Source organism: Acinonyx jubatus, chromosome C1 (assembly GCF_027475565.1).
Source record: "Acinonyx jubatus isolate Ajub_Pintada_27869175 chromosome C1, VMU_Ajub_asm_v1.0, whole genome shotgun sequence".
Classification (NCBI taxonomy): Eukaryota; Metazoa; Chordata; class Mammalia; order Carnivora; family Felidae; genus Acinonyx; species Acinonyx jubatus.
Window position 1 is genome coordinate 213,581,634 of NC_069381.1, and position 13,125 is coordinate 213,594,758.

Genomic DNA, 13,125 nt, shown 5'->3' on the forward strand with positions numbered 1-13,125 from the left:
CCCACGGCAGCCGTGAAGTCGCTTCCCATCACCCGGAGTCCCGCCCGCTCTCCAGGCGGGAGGTGATAGGACGAAATTCCGCCGTAGCAACTCTTGTGCCGTCAAAGAGCAGAAACCCGCAGGCAACCCCGTTTGCCGCTGCGGTATCCGCGGATCTCCACGCAGACGCTAAGAGAAATCAAGAGTGTACCCCGACATTAGCGGGTATTAACTTAATTTTTGCCCCACAGATACCTCAACGGTGCAGCGAGCTGCAGTGTTATTTTTCCCGCAGTCGCTTCCTCTGTGCCCAGCACAGAGACGCTGACATCACTCACTGGTTTTCATTTTTCCTCATCCCCTGAGCATCGATTGAACCCTAGCTAACCCACGCTGGCTTTAGGAACCAAACCTTGAGTGTTGGGAGGTCGGCGGATTCAGATCTCCGCCACGTGTGCTGCTGGCCCCATGCAGGCGCGATTGAACCCAAAGGCGCTTTTATGGCCGAGGCCCGGCAGAGGGGCCGCGGTCGCATGAAAGCTAAAGTCTTCATCCCCACCACTCTGTGTTTCAGAACAAGAAGAAAACTTTGAGTTTATCATCGTGTCCCTCACTGGCCAGACGTGGCACTTTGAAGCCACCACTTATGAAGAGCGAGATGCGTGGGTCCAGGCCATCGAGAGCCAGATCCTAGCCAGCTTACAGTCCTGTGAGAGCAGCAAGAATAAGGTAAGACCCTTAGCATGCCGCCCCCCGAAATCAAGAGCCGCTGATCGTTAAAGGGTAGTGAAGGCCCCGGAGTGATGCCCCAGGGAGGGGAAGCGTCATGTGATGTGTGTGACGGGCAAGACCCAGTTATCCTTCCTGAGCCACAACTGAATAATTGAAAAGATAAAAAAAACACTTTGTGTCGATATGTGTCGCGTGTTAGCGTCCTCGCTCCGCCACGTCCGTGCGGCAGCACATTCTAAACCTTCTCTCTCTCAGCGAATCCCAAATGTAAAGCGTTGACCTCCTTGCGGTGCACGATGGGATCTTTTAGTTAGGCTCACGCAGCCACATTGATTTTGTTTTACGCAGAACATGCTCGGGAAAAGAGGGGCAGACTTAAAACGTTAACCTGTTCCCTCACAAGTGCGCCAAATTCAAACCCATGTCAAGCTGGAAGACCCAAGTCGTTACAGATGGGCGTCCGGGAGGACTCGGAGAGGCACGTATGTGAGCGTCCGGGGAGTTTGGCGAGGACGCCAGGTCCGTCGCCTAGACTCTGCTGATGACGCCCGATACGTGTTTTATTCGGTAACCCAGACGGGATTCTTGGCAGTCGTTGAGCCAGAAAACAAACAAAATTTAAGCTGCATTTTCTAGATCCCTCCTGCGATACTCCTCCGAGAGGACTCATCTTTCCCATGAGGGCTTCCCTCCGATTCCTGATTTTAGTGGCCTGGATGCTTTCAAACCCTTCTCTGGGACATTTTAGAGTCTTGAAGAGCATTTTGATTGTTCAAACTACGATCAGCCGGAAACCGAGAGGCAGAGGCAGAGCATCGCCACCCACCTGCGGTTTCACTCGTAACCATTTAAGGAAATTTCTGCCGATGATTTATGCCCAGCTTTGTCATTGAGAAGGGAGTCTGTCTTTCAGAAAGGTGGCATGTCCTACCTGATCACCCTCTTTAACCAGGGTAAACCAGGCCACAGCCATTATTATTATCATGCGATTTGCTTCACTTCTGTAAAGATGTTTTTTACCCAGGGTGGGGATAATCACCGCCTTTCCTTTCCAAGACCCTTGGCTTTACTGAGTCACATCCACAGACGGGGACTCCTGGGGCGAATGCGGGGAAGCTTCCGGATCTCCTTGAGGGTGGGGGTTGGTGACACACGTCCCACAGAAAGCATGGGAGTCTAGTTCCAAAACCGGAGCGCAGAGAGCACGTGGCTGCACGGACAGACGCATCCCCAGGCTTTGTACACAATCACAGTATTTCAGGTTAGGCTCTGAATCCAGCCCACGTCGTCCAGATTCAGGAAGAAGTGAATCTCCCGTTGCCTTTTTTTTCCATTTCACGCACTTGCCAGACCCTTACCGGCTCTTTGGGAGAAGAGACGGCGTCACTTCTAGGCCTGAAGCAGACACCAGCCTAAAATGCTGTCCCTTTCTTCTAGCCGTGTGCACCCGGGCAGCGGTCTCCCTGGGGGTGGGGGGGGTGGGGGGAGACGAGGTCGCACCTGTTCACCTTGGATGTTCGAGTGTCAGAGTGCCCAGCATGGAAATCCCGTCCAATTTCCTTCCCAATAGCTGGAGGGAAAATGCAGACCTAGTTGAGAATGAACTCTTGAGAAGTTGTAGCTGCCTGTGGGTAACTCAGAGTTGGTGGCGGGCATAGGCATACACACACACGCACACACACACACTGCGGAAGTCAGACAGGTAGACGGACGCAGGTAGGCACATGTACACGTAGTCCAGATGCCAACGCAAATTGTTAAATACACTTTGAATACTTGGGTGTCTAACCAAAGGGATTAAAATCCTAGTGCATTGTGTTAATTACATAGTAGAAGTGAATAAATGATAATTTCTGTTGCTAGGTAGTGAGCACTCAGTCGTTTCCCATCAAACAGTTGACATGAGTTGGTTCAGCTGATGCATTCTGACATGAAAATCAAGCTTATTTTAAGTGTCCTCTGAAATTTGTTTGGGTTTATCCCAAATTAAACTTACACACCATAAGCCTTTAAAAACAGTACGTAACACCATGGGGGAGGGGAAGGGAGAAAAAAGGAGGGGAAGGGAAAAAAAAAAGAGAGGGAGGGAGCCAAACCATAAGAGACTCTTAAAAACTGAAAATAAACTGAGGGTTGATGGGAGGGGGGGGGTAGGTGACGGGCATTGAGGAGGGCACCTATTGGGATGAGCTCTGGGTATTGTATGGAAACCAATTTGACAATAAATTTCATATTTTAAAAAATAAAAACAGTACGTATCCTGGGGCGCCTGGCTGACTCAGTCCATAAAGCATGCAACTCTTTTTTTAAATTTTTTTTAATGTTTATTTATTTTTGAGAGAGACAGAGACAGAGTATGAGTGGGAGAGGGGCAGAGAGCGAGAGAGAGAGAGAGAGAGAGGGATACACAGAATCGGAAGCAGGATCCAGGCTCCAAGCTGTTAGCACAGAGCCTGACGTAGGGCTCGAACCCATGAAACGTGAGATCATGACCTGAGCCGAAGTCAGACGCTTATCTAACTGAGCCACCCAGGTGCCCCAAGCATGCAACTCTTAATCTCAGAGTCGTGAGTTCAAGACCCACATTGAGTGTAGAGTTTACTTAAAAAAACAAACAAACAAACAAAAGTTAGCTTAAAAAGACAGTACATATTGTTTCACCGAGCACCTCTGCTTCCAAAAATTTGTCATTAGTAAGTAATGACAAAAGCAGGCAAAGTTTTAGCAATAAGCAAGTTCTTTACAGCACTGTTTACCCTGAGAAAAATTGGAAGCCACTGAAATGTCCATCAAAGAAAACTTCATAAAGAAGTTCTTGTAAGTGGAACAATAACTTCAGATGATGACATTGGAGGACAGCATGGTGCCATTGAGAAATGACGGTCATTAGGCTAAAAGGCAGATCTAGGGGTACGTGGGTGGCTCAGCGGGTCGAGCGTCCGACTTCGGCTCAGGTCACGATCTCGCGGTTCGTGAGTTCGAGCCCCGCATCGGGCTCTGTGTTGACAGCTCGGAGCCTGGAGCCTGCTTCAGATTCAGCGTCTCCCTCTCTCTCTCTCTCTCTCCCTGCCCCTCCCCTGCCCACACTCTGTCTCTCTCAGTCTCTCAAAAATAAACTTTAAAAAAAAAAAAACTTAAAGGGCAGGTTCTAAAGGAATATATGCTGGCTTTTTCAATAAGTACGTGTGTGTGTACAGATAGTGCTAGAAGAATAGGTATCAGAATGTTAATAAAACCGAAGTATGGGGGCGCCTGGGTGGCGCAGTCGGTTGAGCGTCCGACTTCGGCTCAGGTCACGATCTCGCGGTCCGCGAGTTCGAGCCCCGCGTCGGGCTCTGGGCTGATGGCTCGGAGCCTGGAGCCTGCTTCCGATTCTGTGTCTCCCTCTCTCTCTGCCCCTCCCCCGTTCATGCTCTGTCTCTCTCTGTCCCAAAAATAAATAAACGTTGAAAAAAAAATTAAAAAAAAAAGAAAAATTAAAAAAAAAAAAAAACCGAAGTATGGATGATCACATCAACACTTACAAATTTTATATCGCTCCTTTCTCCCTTCTGTATTTTGTTCAACGTGTTGAGGGAAGACAGTTACGTATCTGTTTAAAAACAAACGCCGCTCCCTGCCCCCACCCGCATCGGTGACCTAGTTGCTGTGGCAGCCGAGATAGTCTCCCTATGGAAGGGGAGTCTCCAAGGGACGAAGTGTGGTTTGGACGTGGCTTCCCGGCGAGGAGCCACGGGCTGTGTCTCCCCGCGCTGACTGAGCCCCGATCCACGGCTTGTAAAGCGGCTTCTCATTCTCTCACCTTTATGGAAGCAGGCACCCGGCAGGGCGTGTTAACCAGCGGCAGCTGGTCTGTGCCCACTCTCGAATGACCCAGAACTTCCCCCCGTCCTCCTTTCCGGTGGAGTCCTCTCATCTGCAAGGTCTTGACCCGGTGCAGGAAGCCTTCTCCATCAGTTACGCTTTTTGCCCAGAGACCTCGGGAGAGGAAGGGACGGCTCGAAGTGGTCCTCGTCCTGTATCTGCTGACAGACGGTTTGGTTTTTCCCCGACGTCTCCAGCGGACGTGGAAACGTGTCGCGGGTTCTTACCTCTTGCATTTGTGTGTCTTCCTCCATGCGCAGTCCCGACTGACGAGCCAGAGTGAGGCCATGGCCTTGCAGTCGATACGAAACATCCGAGGGAACTCCCACTGTGTGGACTGCGAGACCCAGAGTAAGTGTGGGCCGGGGCGGGGGGCTCGGGGGCCGGCAGAGGGCGGCGGGATGGTCCGGCAAAGCCCCCGTCACAGCAACCCCACTTCTGTCGTTTCCCGTGTGAGGGTTGTTGTGTCACGTAGGGGCTTTTAAGGAATTGACACATTCTCGCTTGGATTTTATTTTACCACCATATCCTTCGCCCGGAAGCCCCACTGATGGCACCCCAGGTCTCGCTTAGGCCTCGGGCCTCGGCATTCCGAGGAACGGCAGTCACCCCACGCCACGGGTTGGCCGCGCGCCCGGATTTCTGTGCCAAACCCAGGAATTAACCTTTTGCTTAATCAATGATCATGTGCTTGTTTGCTTTTCCATAAAAATACAGTGCCGTTGTTAATTCCCGCCCAGAGATTTCTGGAGTTTGGGGTTTTTTGTTTTGTAATTTCAAAATCATTTTGGCATCAAAACAGTTCTTTTTTTTTTTTTTTTTTTTTTTTGCAATGTTAAATTCAGTATACGCTAAAGCATCTGATTGAACTCCCACACTTCATAATTACTTCTTGGTGCCTTGGAGTAGCCCAGTTTTACTTGGTGCTTCCTGCTGTCCAGTACGGAATATGCTTTTCCCTCTGAGAAAGTCATTTTGTTATTTGTATCCTTGAGGTTAAAGACCGACTTCTAATTCTCTGTACCCCCAGCCCTCAGCACAGCACTGGGCGCATTCGGTAGAACTTTCTCCGGCCATGTTTTGTGTCATGAAGGTGTGTTTTGATGAGAGGGAAAGACAGGTGAGACAAGGTGAGAGGCCTTGGCACCGGCCGTGGTGTCACCTGGGAATCGCAGGTGTGTGATGTGGTCCTGGCCATCCCCAAGCCCGAGCCCGGTGGGCGAGGCGGGACCCAGAGACCACAGAACCCGCCACCGCGGAGAAGGGCTGTTTCCGGACACCCAGCACCTCCAGCCGCCTCTGTGCAGAAGCCGGGGTTTGCAGGGAGCAGGGGGGCGCCGGTTGGACGTGAGCAGGTGGCTGCAGGAGTCGTCGTGTCCGGGGAGCAGCAGGACAGGCAGCGGAGTGGTGCTCGCACGTTGACGACCAGTGTGTCTGCTGCTGGGTTGGAAGCTGGTTGGAGCTGAGGGGGGTGAGGGTGCTGAGTGGAGAACGTAGGAGCCTTTCTTCTTCATCCGTAGACACTGGGAACTCCTTCCCGGTGTGAGAGCAGAGGTGAGATGTGTTCTGAGCCGTGTGGCTTGGAATCGAGCCACGGAGGGAGGCGGAGGCCGCCGTGGGGGTGGTCCCGTGAACAGAACAAGCAGACGCGACCTCGGGGCTGTCACACAGGAAAGGGGACGTGCTTGGGGCGCCTGGGGGGCTCAGTCTGTTGAGCATCCAGCTTCGGCTCGGGTCATGATCTCACTGATCGTGGGTTCGAGCCCCGCATCGGGCTCTGTGCTGATGGCTTGGAGCCCGCTTTGGATCCTGTGTCTCCTTCTCTATTACTCCCCCGCTTTCTCTCTCTCTCAAAAATAAAGACTTAAAAAATTAGAAAAAAAAAAAAGAAAGGGGACACATCTGCTCTGAGCAGCCACTGTGTTGCAAGGCAGGGACGGGAAAGGTCCTGAGGCCAGCATCCACAGCCCCCACGTGAGAGAGAGGGTCTCTTTTTCAGGTGTCTTGACGCACTTCCTTGAAGCATCTTTTGTTTGAATTTTTGAATTTTGCTTTCAAAACATGTCGGGAGATGAAGTTCCAAGAGAGTAGTTATTTGACCTGTGTGTTGTTATCAAAAAGTCTTTAGAGTTAGAATTCTAAAAGCACAAAATCTGAAAGCTCTTAGAACCTCCGCTAGGAAAGGCACCTACGATTGCTTCCGCCATAGAGCTAGAGTCCTTGGAAAGGGCCGATTCCGTGGCTCACAGGCTCCGTGGTATGTGGTGCATTGGAGGCCAAGAGTCCTTTCTGAGAGCAGGTAGGTCGCTCAAGTGCCAAGGTGTGGGGGGTGAGACACAGAGCAGCGGGAGAAGGGAGGCTGGTGCGGGGGTGGGGGCGCCACTCGAGTTGGGGGGGGGGGGCGCCACCCAAGCAGATATTCAGGGACAGAGGGAACAAGGAGAGGCCGAGTGTGACAGTTGCAGAGGAAAAAGAGATCACGGGATCCCACCTGGTCTCCACCAGGCCCGCACCTGTCTTCTGTGATGCTCGTGACTGTAAATGCTGGTGTGGCCGTGGGCCCCACGTACAGGGGAGGAAATGGGGCGTCTGAAAGTCCGAAAATAGCCGATTTTGGTGAAAGTGCTGGGAAGTGCACCACCCACACCCTCATGATGAACTGTGAAACTCCCACAGGGCAGTTTGGCATCGTACATAAAAAGCCGTAAGCAAGTGGCCGCCCCACACTCCAGCTGTGCCCTCCAGGCGCCAAGCCCGTGGGGATGAGCAAAGGGCCTCAAAGACCTGGCTTCGAAGGTGTTCGACACAGCGCTCTTTATAGAGCAAAAAGTCGGAACATCCCACATCTGCAAAACTGGAAGAACCGTTCGTGGGGATGTCTTCTCGGTGAAATAATGTGCAACCTGAACAAGTCGTGTAAAAAATACACGAATGGAGATGGAGAAACTTGGGAATGCACTGGAAACGAAAAAGTATTTAGGCAGTGAGTCAGGGAGAGCCCAGTGAATCATTTTCGGTATTTAGGTGGAAAAGATCTGTAAGGATGTATTCCAGAACGTCGACCCCACTTGTCTCTGAGCGGTAGGGTCCTTGTGATGGGGGTTGTCTCGATTATTTTATAAGTGAGCGCGGATACGGAGGAAATTGCACACTGGGTGGTCTGTGTTTTGGTGTGTGCGAGTACGAGGTCAAACGTTAAACGTGAGAAAAGGCTCTTGTTTCTGGGTGTTGGAGAAGAAAAGCTGTTAAGGTTGCAACTCTCTGCCGGCCCGAGAGAGCCTGCTTGCTCCTCATGGGCTCCCGTCCAGGGAGCTGGCCCTGCCTGAGCCTTCCTGGGGACCGCACAGGACACCCCCCAGCGCCCTGAGCATCCGAGCTGAGAGGTCGTCTCTCACGCTTCCACGGGGTCTGGCGGGAGGGGGCGGGCCCGCCAGACCACAAATGTGGCTTCCTTGGACATCACGGGGATCTGGGCTCTTGTGTTCTACTGACGCCATAATCCCCTCTTCAAGGGGGGGCCTGGGGACTGGGCCCCGGGGGCCTCTCATTGGCATGTAGCCGAGGCTGGTTTTTATTGTTCTTACTGACTAAAAGGCTTTCTTTTCCATTTTGTTTTCTTTTTTTTCTTTTCTTTTTTTTTTTTTCTTTTGTTGAGAAAAGAGAAATTGAGCCAAGACAGACAGTGACTGTTTCTGGTCCCAGGTAGCTTTGTGCGTTCTCCGCTATAGTCTCGCCATGCTGTGCCTGTCAGCTCCTTTGACTTCCAGAAGGTTCTTACCAAACCACGACGCAAAGGAAGAGATCCGTGTCCGCCCCGGCGAGCTGCCTTCAGGACTGTGTACCATTGGCGACAGCATGGCTGTGCCTCTCTGGGAGCCCTGGAAGTGGCCGAGCCCCTCCACACAGCCCAGTGGCACCCCCGTGGCACTGCGGGCTGGCACGGAGCTTCACTGGGGGGTGGCTGGTCACAGAGGGCCGACATGGGGCTCCGTGCCGGCCTGCAGGAACAGAGCGGGCCCTGCCTGGCATGTCCATCAGCTAGCAGTGCTCAGGGGGTTGCCTCCTGGTTCCCTCCGTTGTCTGAAGGCAGAGACGCCCTAAGGGGCCCACCCCACTGGGGTCCCTTTTCCCAGAGCTTTGGCAAAGGGCCTGGCTCTCGAGATAATGGTGGGTCAGTGCTGATGGCCACAGGAGACATGGGCCACCCAGACGGAAGACTGTCAGTGCCAACGGTGCTTGATCTGTGGCCAGAGAGGGTACCAGTTTAGATGTGACGCCCACCTCAGAGAGGGACAGGATCAAATCCAGGGAAAGCAGCTGCCCTCTCACCTGCGATGGGGCAGGGCAGAGGCGAGAGCAGGGCACACGCTCCTGTCCTCCACCGCGTGGTTGGAGACAGGTGGCAACAGCCTCCGTCACCAGCCATGATGGTGGCTACACAATGAACCGTCACAAAATGAAGAATTTTTCTTTTTCCACATTCGGTTACTTACTTTGAGAGAGCACATTTGCATGGGAGAGGGAGCAGAGAGAGAGAGGGAGAAGGAGGGAATCCCAAGCAGGTTCCACAGTGTCCGTGCAGAGCCCAGCGCAGGGCTTTGTCTCACACATCGTGAGATCATGACCTGAGCCAAGATGGAGAGCCGATGTTTGACTGAGCCACCCAGGCTCCCCAAGCACTGTTTTCAATAGAAAGTACTTTGGGTATCATTAAATGCGCAAAAGCAAGAGAAAGCTTTTTTCTTGCACGTGAATATGCACAGGTCAAAAAAATGAGTTGACCGTAACGGAAGGGGGTGGTAGTTCTAAAGTTTTCTTTCTTGGTTCTTTATACGTTCCTTTAAATGAGCTTATTGTTTTTATAATTATAAAGGGGTCTTAAGATTGTGAGGGACTTGAGGATGTGGGTTCCCCCCATTGGCAACTTATTGTCCCCTCTGAGGGTGGGGCCCAGTGGTCCAGTGGTGTCCAGTGGTCGTGTGGGAGGAACATTATGGAAGGACCACTGTGTCCCGTGGTCTTGTGGGAGGAACGTTGTGGGAGGACCACTGTGTCCAGTCGTCATGTGGGAGGAACGTTGTGGGAGGTCCACTGTGTCCCGTGGTCTTGTGGGAGGAACGTTGTGGGAGGACCACTGTGTCCCGTGGTCATGTGGGAGGAACGTTGGGCTCCAGATGCCACATCCCTTCTCTGGGTGATCCCCCCTGGCTTGTGAACACAGTACCCCCCCATCTCCAGTTCAGTTGTGTCCCCGTAGGGCTTGGGGATTTCTGTGTCACTTGGGATTTGGGGCTGTGGAAACAGCCCCACCCACTTGTTCTTCCTGAGAATGTGCCAGACTGCGTGGAGACACTGTCCGCACAGCTGGTAGACCCCAGAACCCTGTTTCCCAGAGTGGGTGCCCATCGGTGGAGGGAGTCCGTGATGCAGGGAGTTTGGAAACCCACAGCATCCACCTCTTGAGGAGCCGCGGCCTCGGGATATCTGTGCTTCTGGGAAATCTTGCAGCGAAGCTAACTATCAAACAGGGTCCGGACTCATCGGATGGCAGAAGCATTTGTTCAGAACCCCTGCTGCCAACCGTCCACCGGGAACATGCTAACGAAAGTCTCACCCCTGAGAGCCCTCGAGAACCCGAGAGCTTGGAGCCCTGGCGTGGATCTCGCCAGCATGCCTGACCTTCATGGACAGGCTGGTAGAAGCAGCTCAGTCTCTCCACTGCCCCAAGGCCCCCTCATCCATGATGCCTTGCTGCCTACCCGGTCAGAGCTGATCCCTCCCTCCTGGCTGGTCTGCGACGCCCTGGATGGAAATCACTGGCGTGAACTCCTCCCACCATGTTGTATTAATGTTGTCAGTGCCTTTCTCTCTCGTGTCCCCCTGGATCTCAGGGGCCCCGTCATTTACCTTTGTGGACCCCAGGCCCGCACACAGGAAGGGACACCAGCCCCAGTCCCCCAACTCTAGACGTCCCAGAAAAACCTAAAGTAGGAGTACGTTCAACCTCCGGCTTCTGTCGCTTGCACTTTCCTGCAGGCATAGACCAGAACTGCAAATTACGTAACCGTCAGCCTGACATCCTTGGGTCTTTGCCCAAATGTCGCCTCAAAGAAGCCTTCCCTGACCACCCCTGGGTTTAAGTCACACACGCGAATCCGTCTGCCTCTTCTCCCTAGTGGGGTTCTCTCGGGGCACACCCTTACCAACGCATTGTGTGTTTGTGTGTGTTGTTCTCGCTTTTTCACTGTCGGTCTGCCCTGGAGAACCCAAGTCCCACATCTCTGTTTGCAGGGGTGTTTGTGTTCCGTTTGCTGCTCTGTCCCCCGAACCTGGCACGGAAACAGCGGTGGATTTGTGAAGGAATAAACGTAATTCTAGCCAACACGGAGCACTGCGTTTCCATGTGTGGTCACCTCACAGCATTTAACGCTCGGACAGCCCCACGGGGACGGGCCTCATTAGCCTCATTTCCATCCACGGCCTGGAGAGCAAGAGACATTTGCAAGGGGCAGACGGGGCAGGAGGGCGTGTGCTGACAGGCCCGTGGGGGTCCCTGCGCTGGAGAGGGAGGGCCCTGAGGCCGGAAGGGGAGACAGGAGATGATTCAGAGCTGCCAGGCCATGTGGCCTCACCTGTCGGCCTAAAGTGGCAGCCCAGGGCCGCGACACCCCAACACGTCCCGGGAGGTGCGGGGGGGGGGGGGGGGTTGTGACCGGTCAGTTCTGCTGACGCCTGCTAAGTTGTCGTTCTCATCTGTTGGAGCAGAGGCAAGGCCATCCTTCCTGTGGCCCCAGTGGCAGGGCACTCAGACAAGGCCACGTCCCTGCAGCCCTTGGACTTAACTGAGGTGACCCCAGGTCACAGCAAGGCTTTACTCCCCTCTCGCCCTCGGTATTTCTGATTCTCTAGCTTTCATGGAGATCCAAGTGTGGTCGTTGACTTGTGTCCTGTGCGTGCTGTCTCTCTTCTGGGGACACCACAGCAGGGAGGTCTCTGAAGCTCATGGGGGAGGGCAAGGCGACAGTGCATTGAGTTCTAAACCGGGGGTCGGGGGTGGTGGGGTCCTGTGCCCATAGGAGAACTTGGAGAATGGTTGCGGTGGTGGGGGCGGCAGTGGCACCTGGTGAGAGAGACTTCACACGGCTCAAGTGAGCGGCATGCGGTGACCGTGGGGACAGTGTGTGAAAGTATTCACCAGCGGTGCTCGGTGATGGGTGGAGGTGGGCACGGGAACCTCACGGCTTCCTAGGACGTGTGCCCCGCCTCACGCCAGCCCTGGGGACAGGTCCCTTGCTGTCGTTGGGCTGTTCTCTCCACCTGAAACTATACACTGGGGCAAGCTATGCGGAGAGGTCACGAACGGGAAGAGGTTGGCACCCCTGACCCTACCCCTTCCGCAGGGAAGGTGCCGTGAAACGGGGCACGTGTGGGGAGCACCGGGGACAGGAGGAAGGGGACGGACATTGAGAGACTGAGGTGCTTGGTGATTGGCTGGCTGTGGGAACGATGGAGAATCAGGGTCGAGTCCCAGGATCCCGGTGAACCGGTGAACCGGTGCCATTTGCTGGGATGGGGTTGCCCCTGGCAGGAGACGACGTTCAGTGAAACGTGGACCGGGAGGTCCCTGCAGGATTTCCAAGTGGAAATGTATGACGGTAGTCACATGTGCAGCACGGAGAGAGGAGCGTATCTGTGTTCACTGAGGCAGATGGTATCTGTGGATAGTTGTTAACCGTTGGGTAACAACGAGATCTGTGGGTTGCATTGAGTTGGCTTAGGAAAGAGTATAGAATCAAGAGACAAGCCTACAGGACCCCCTGAGGTAAGGGGCGGGTTCAGGAGGAAAAGTAGGGAAGGAAATCAAGATGGGGAGCCAGACAAGTGCTAGAAAGATCCAGGGAGGGCACCGACCAAAAAGGCATCTGGAGGCAGTGTTGTAAGGAGGGCTAAGCAGAGATCAAGTGAAAGGATGGTTAAACACAGCCCTTCAGATTTTGCATGACTGGTGACTTTGGCTGCCCTGCTCCAGCGGAAAGGTGGGGATAGAGGCCAGGTTGGGATCGAGAGGTACAGACACAGAGGTGGTGGGTGTAGAAGTAGGGCTGTGAAGAGGCGCAGCAGGGGTGTCCCGCAAAACATTCACCACCCCACCCTCCTCTCTGATCATCCCACAAGGCCCAGGCCAAGCCTCCTCCATGCAGCCTTCCTTCCTTCACCCGTTATGGCCGACCTCTTCCTTCCCACTCTGCCTGTACATTTACTCTTTAACTGTACCCTTCAGTGTTTAGTCTGCATTTCCTTACTCTGTTTATTTTTATGGTTGACTATTGCTGTCATTAGTTGGGACGTACGTTTCCTCTTCCCAACCACAATGTCTCTGAGTCACGGACCTCTCTTCTCTTCCATCTCCCCCATGGTATCCATCACCGCTTTCCATGGTGTGTATGAGATACGAAACAAATGGCTGGCTGATTTCTGGTGAATGGGTACAAGGCCCCTTGACTCTTCAAGGGGACCTGGAGTAAATACCGATTATTCCTGGATGACTTA

The 13,125-nt window shown here is 53.4% G+C and overlaps 1 protein-coding gene across 16 annotated transcripts in view; it reads left to right on the forward strand.

Annotated features, from left to right (window-relative positions):
* AGAP1 (ArfGAP with GTPase domain, ankyrin repeat and PH domain 1) overlaps positions 1-13,125 on the forward strand; it is a 541,118-nt gene that overhangs the window by 464,519 nt on the left and 63,474 nt on the right. For all 16 annotated transcript variants that reach the window (XR_008295656.1, XM_053215993.1, XM_053215994.1 and 13 more), the window contains 2 exons: positions 554-708; positions 4,836-4,926. Coding sequence is in view for 15 of the 16 variants with exons in the window: in XM_053215993.1 (XP_053071968.1) it covers positions 554-708; positions 4,836-4,926 (246 nt within the window). In the remaining variant the exon portion in view is untranslated. The remainder of the gene's footprint in view (positions 1-553; positions 709-4,835; positions 4,927-13,125) is intronic.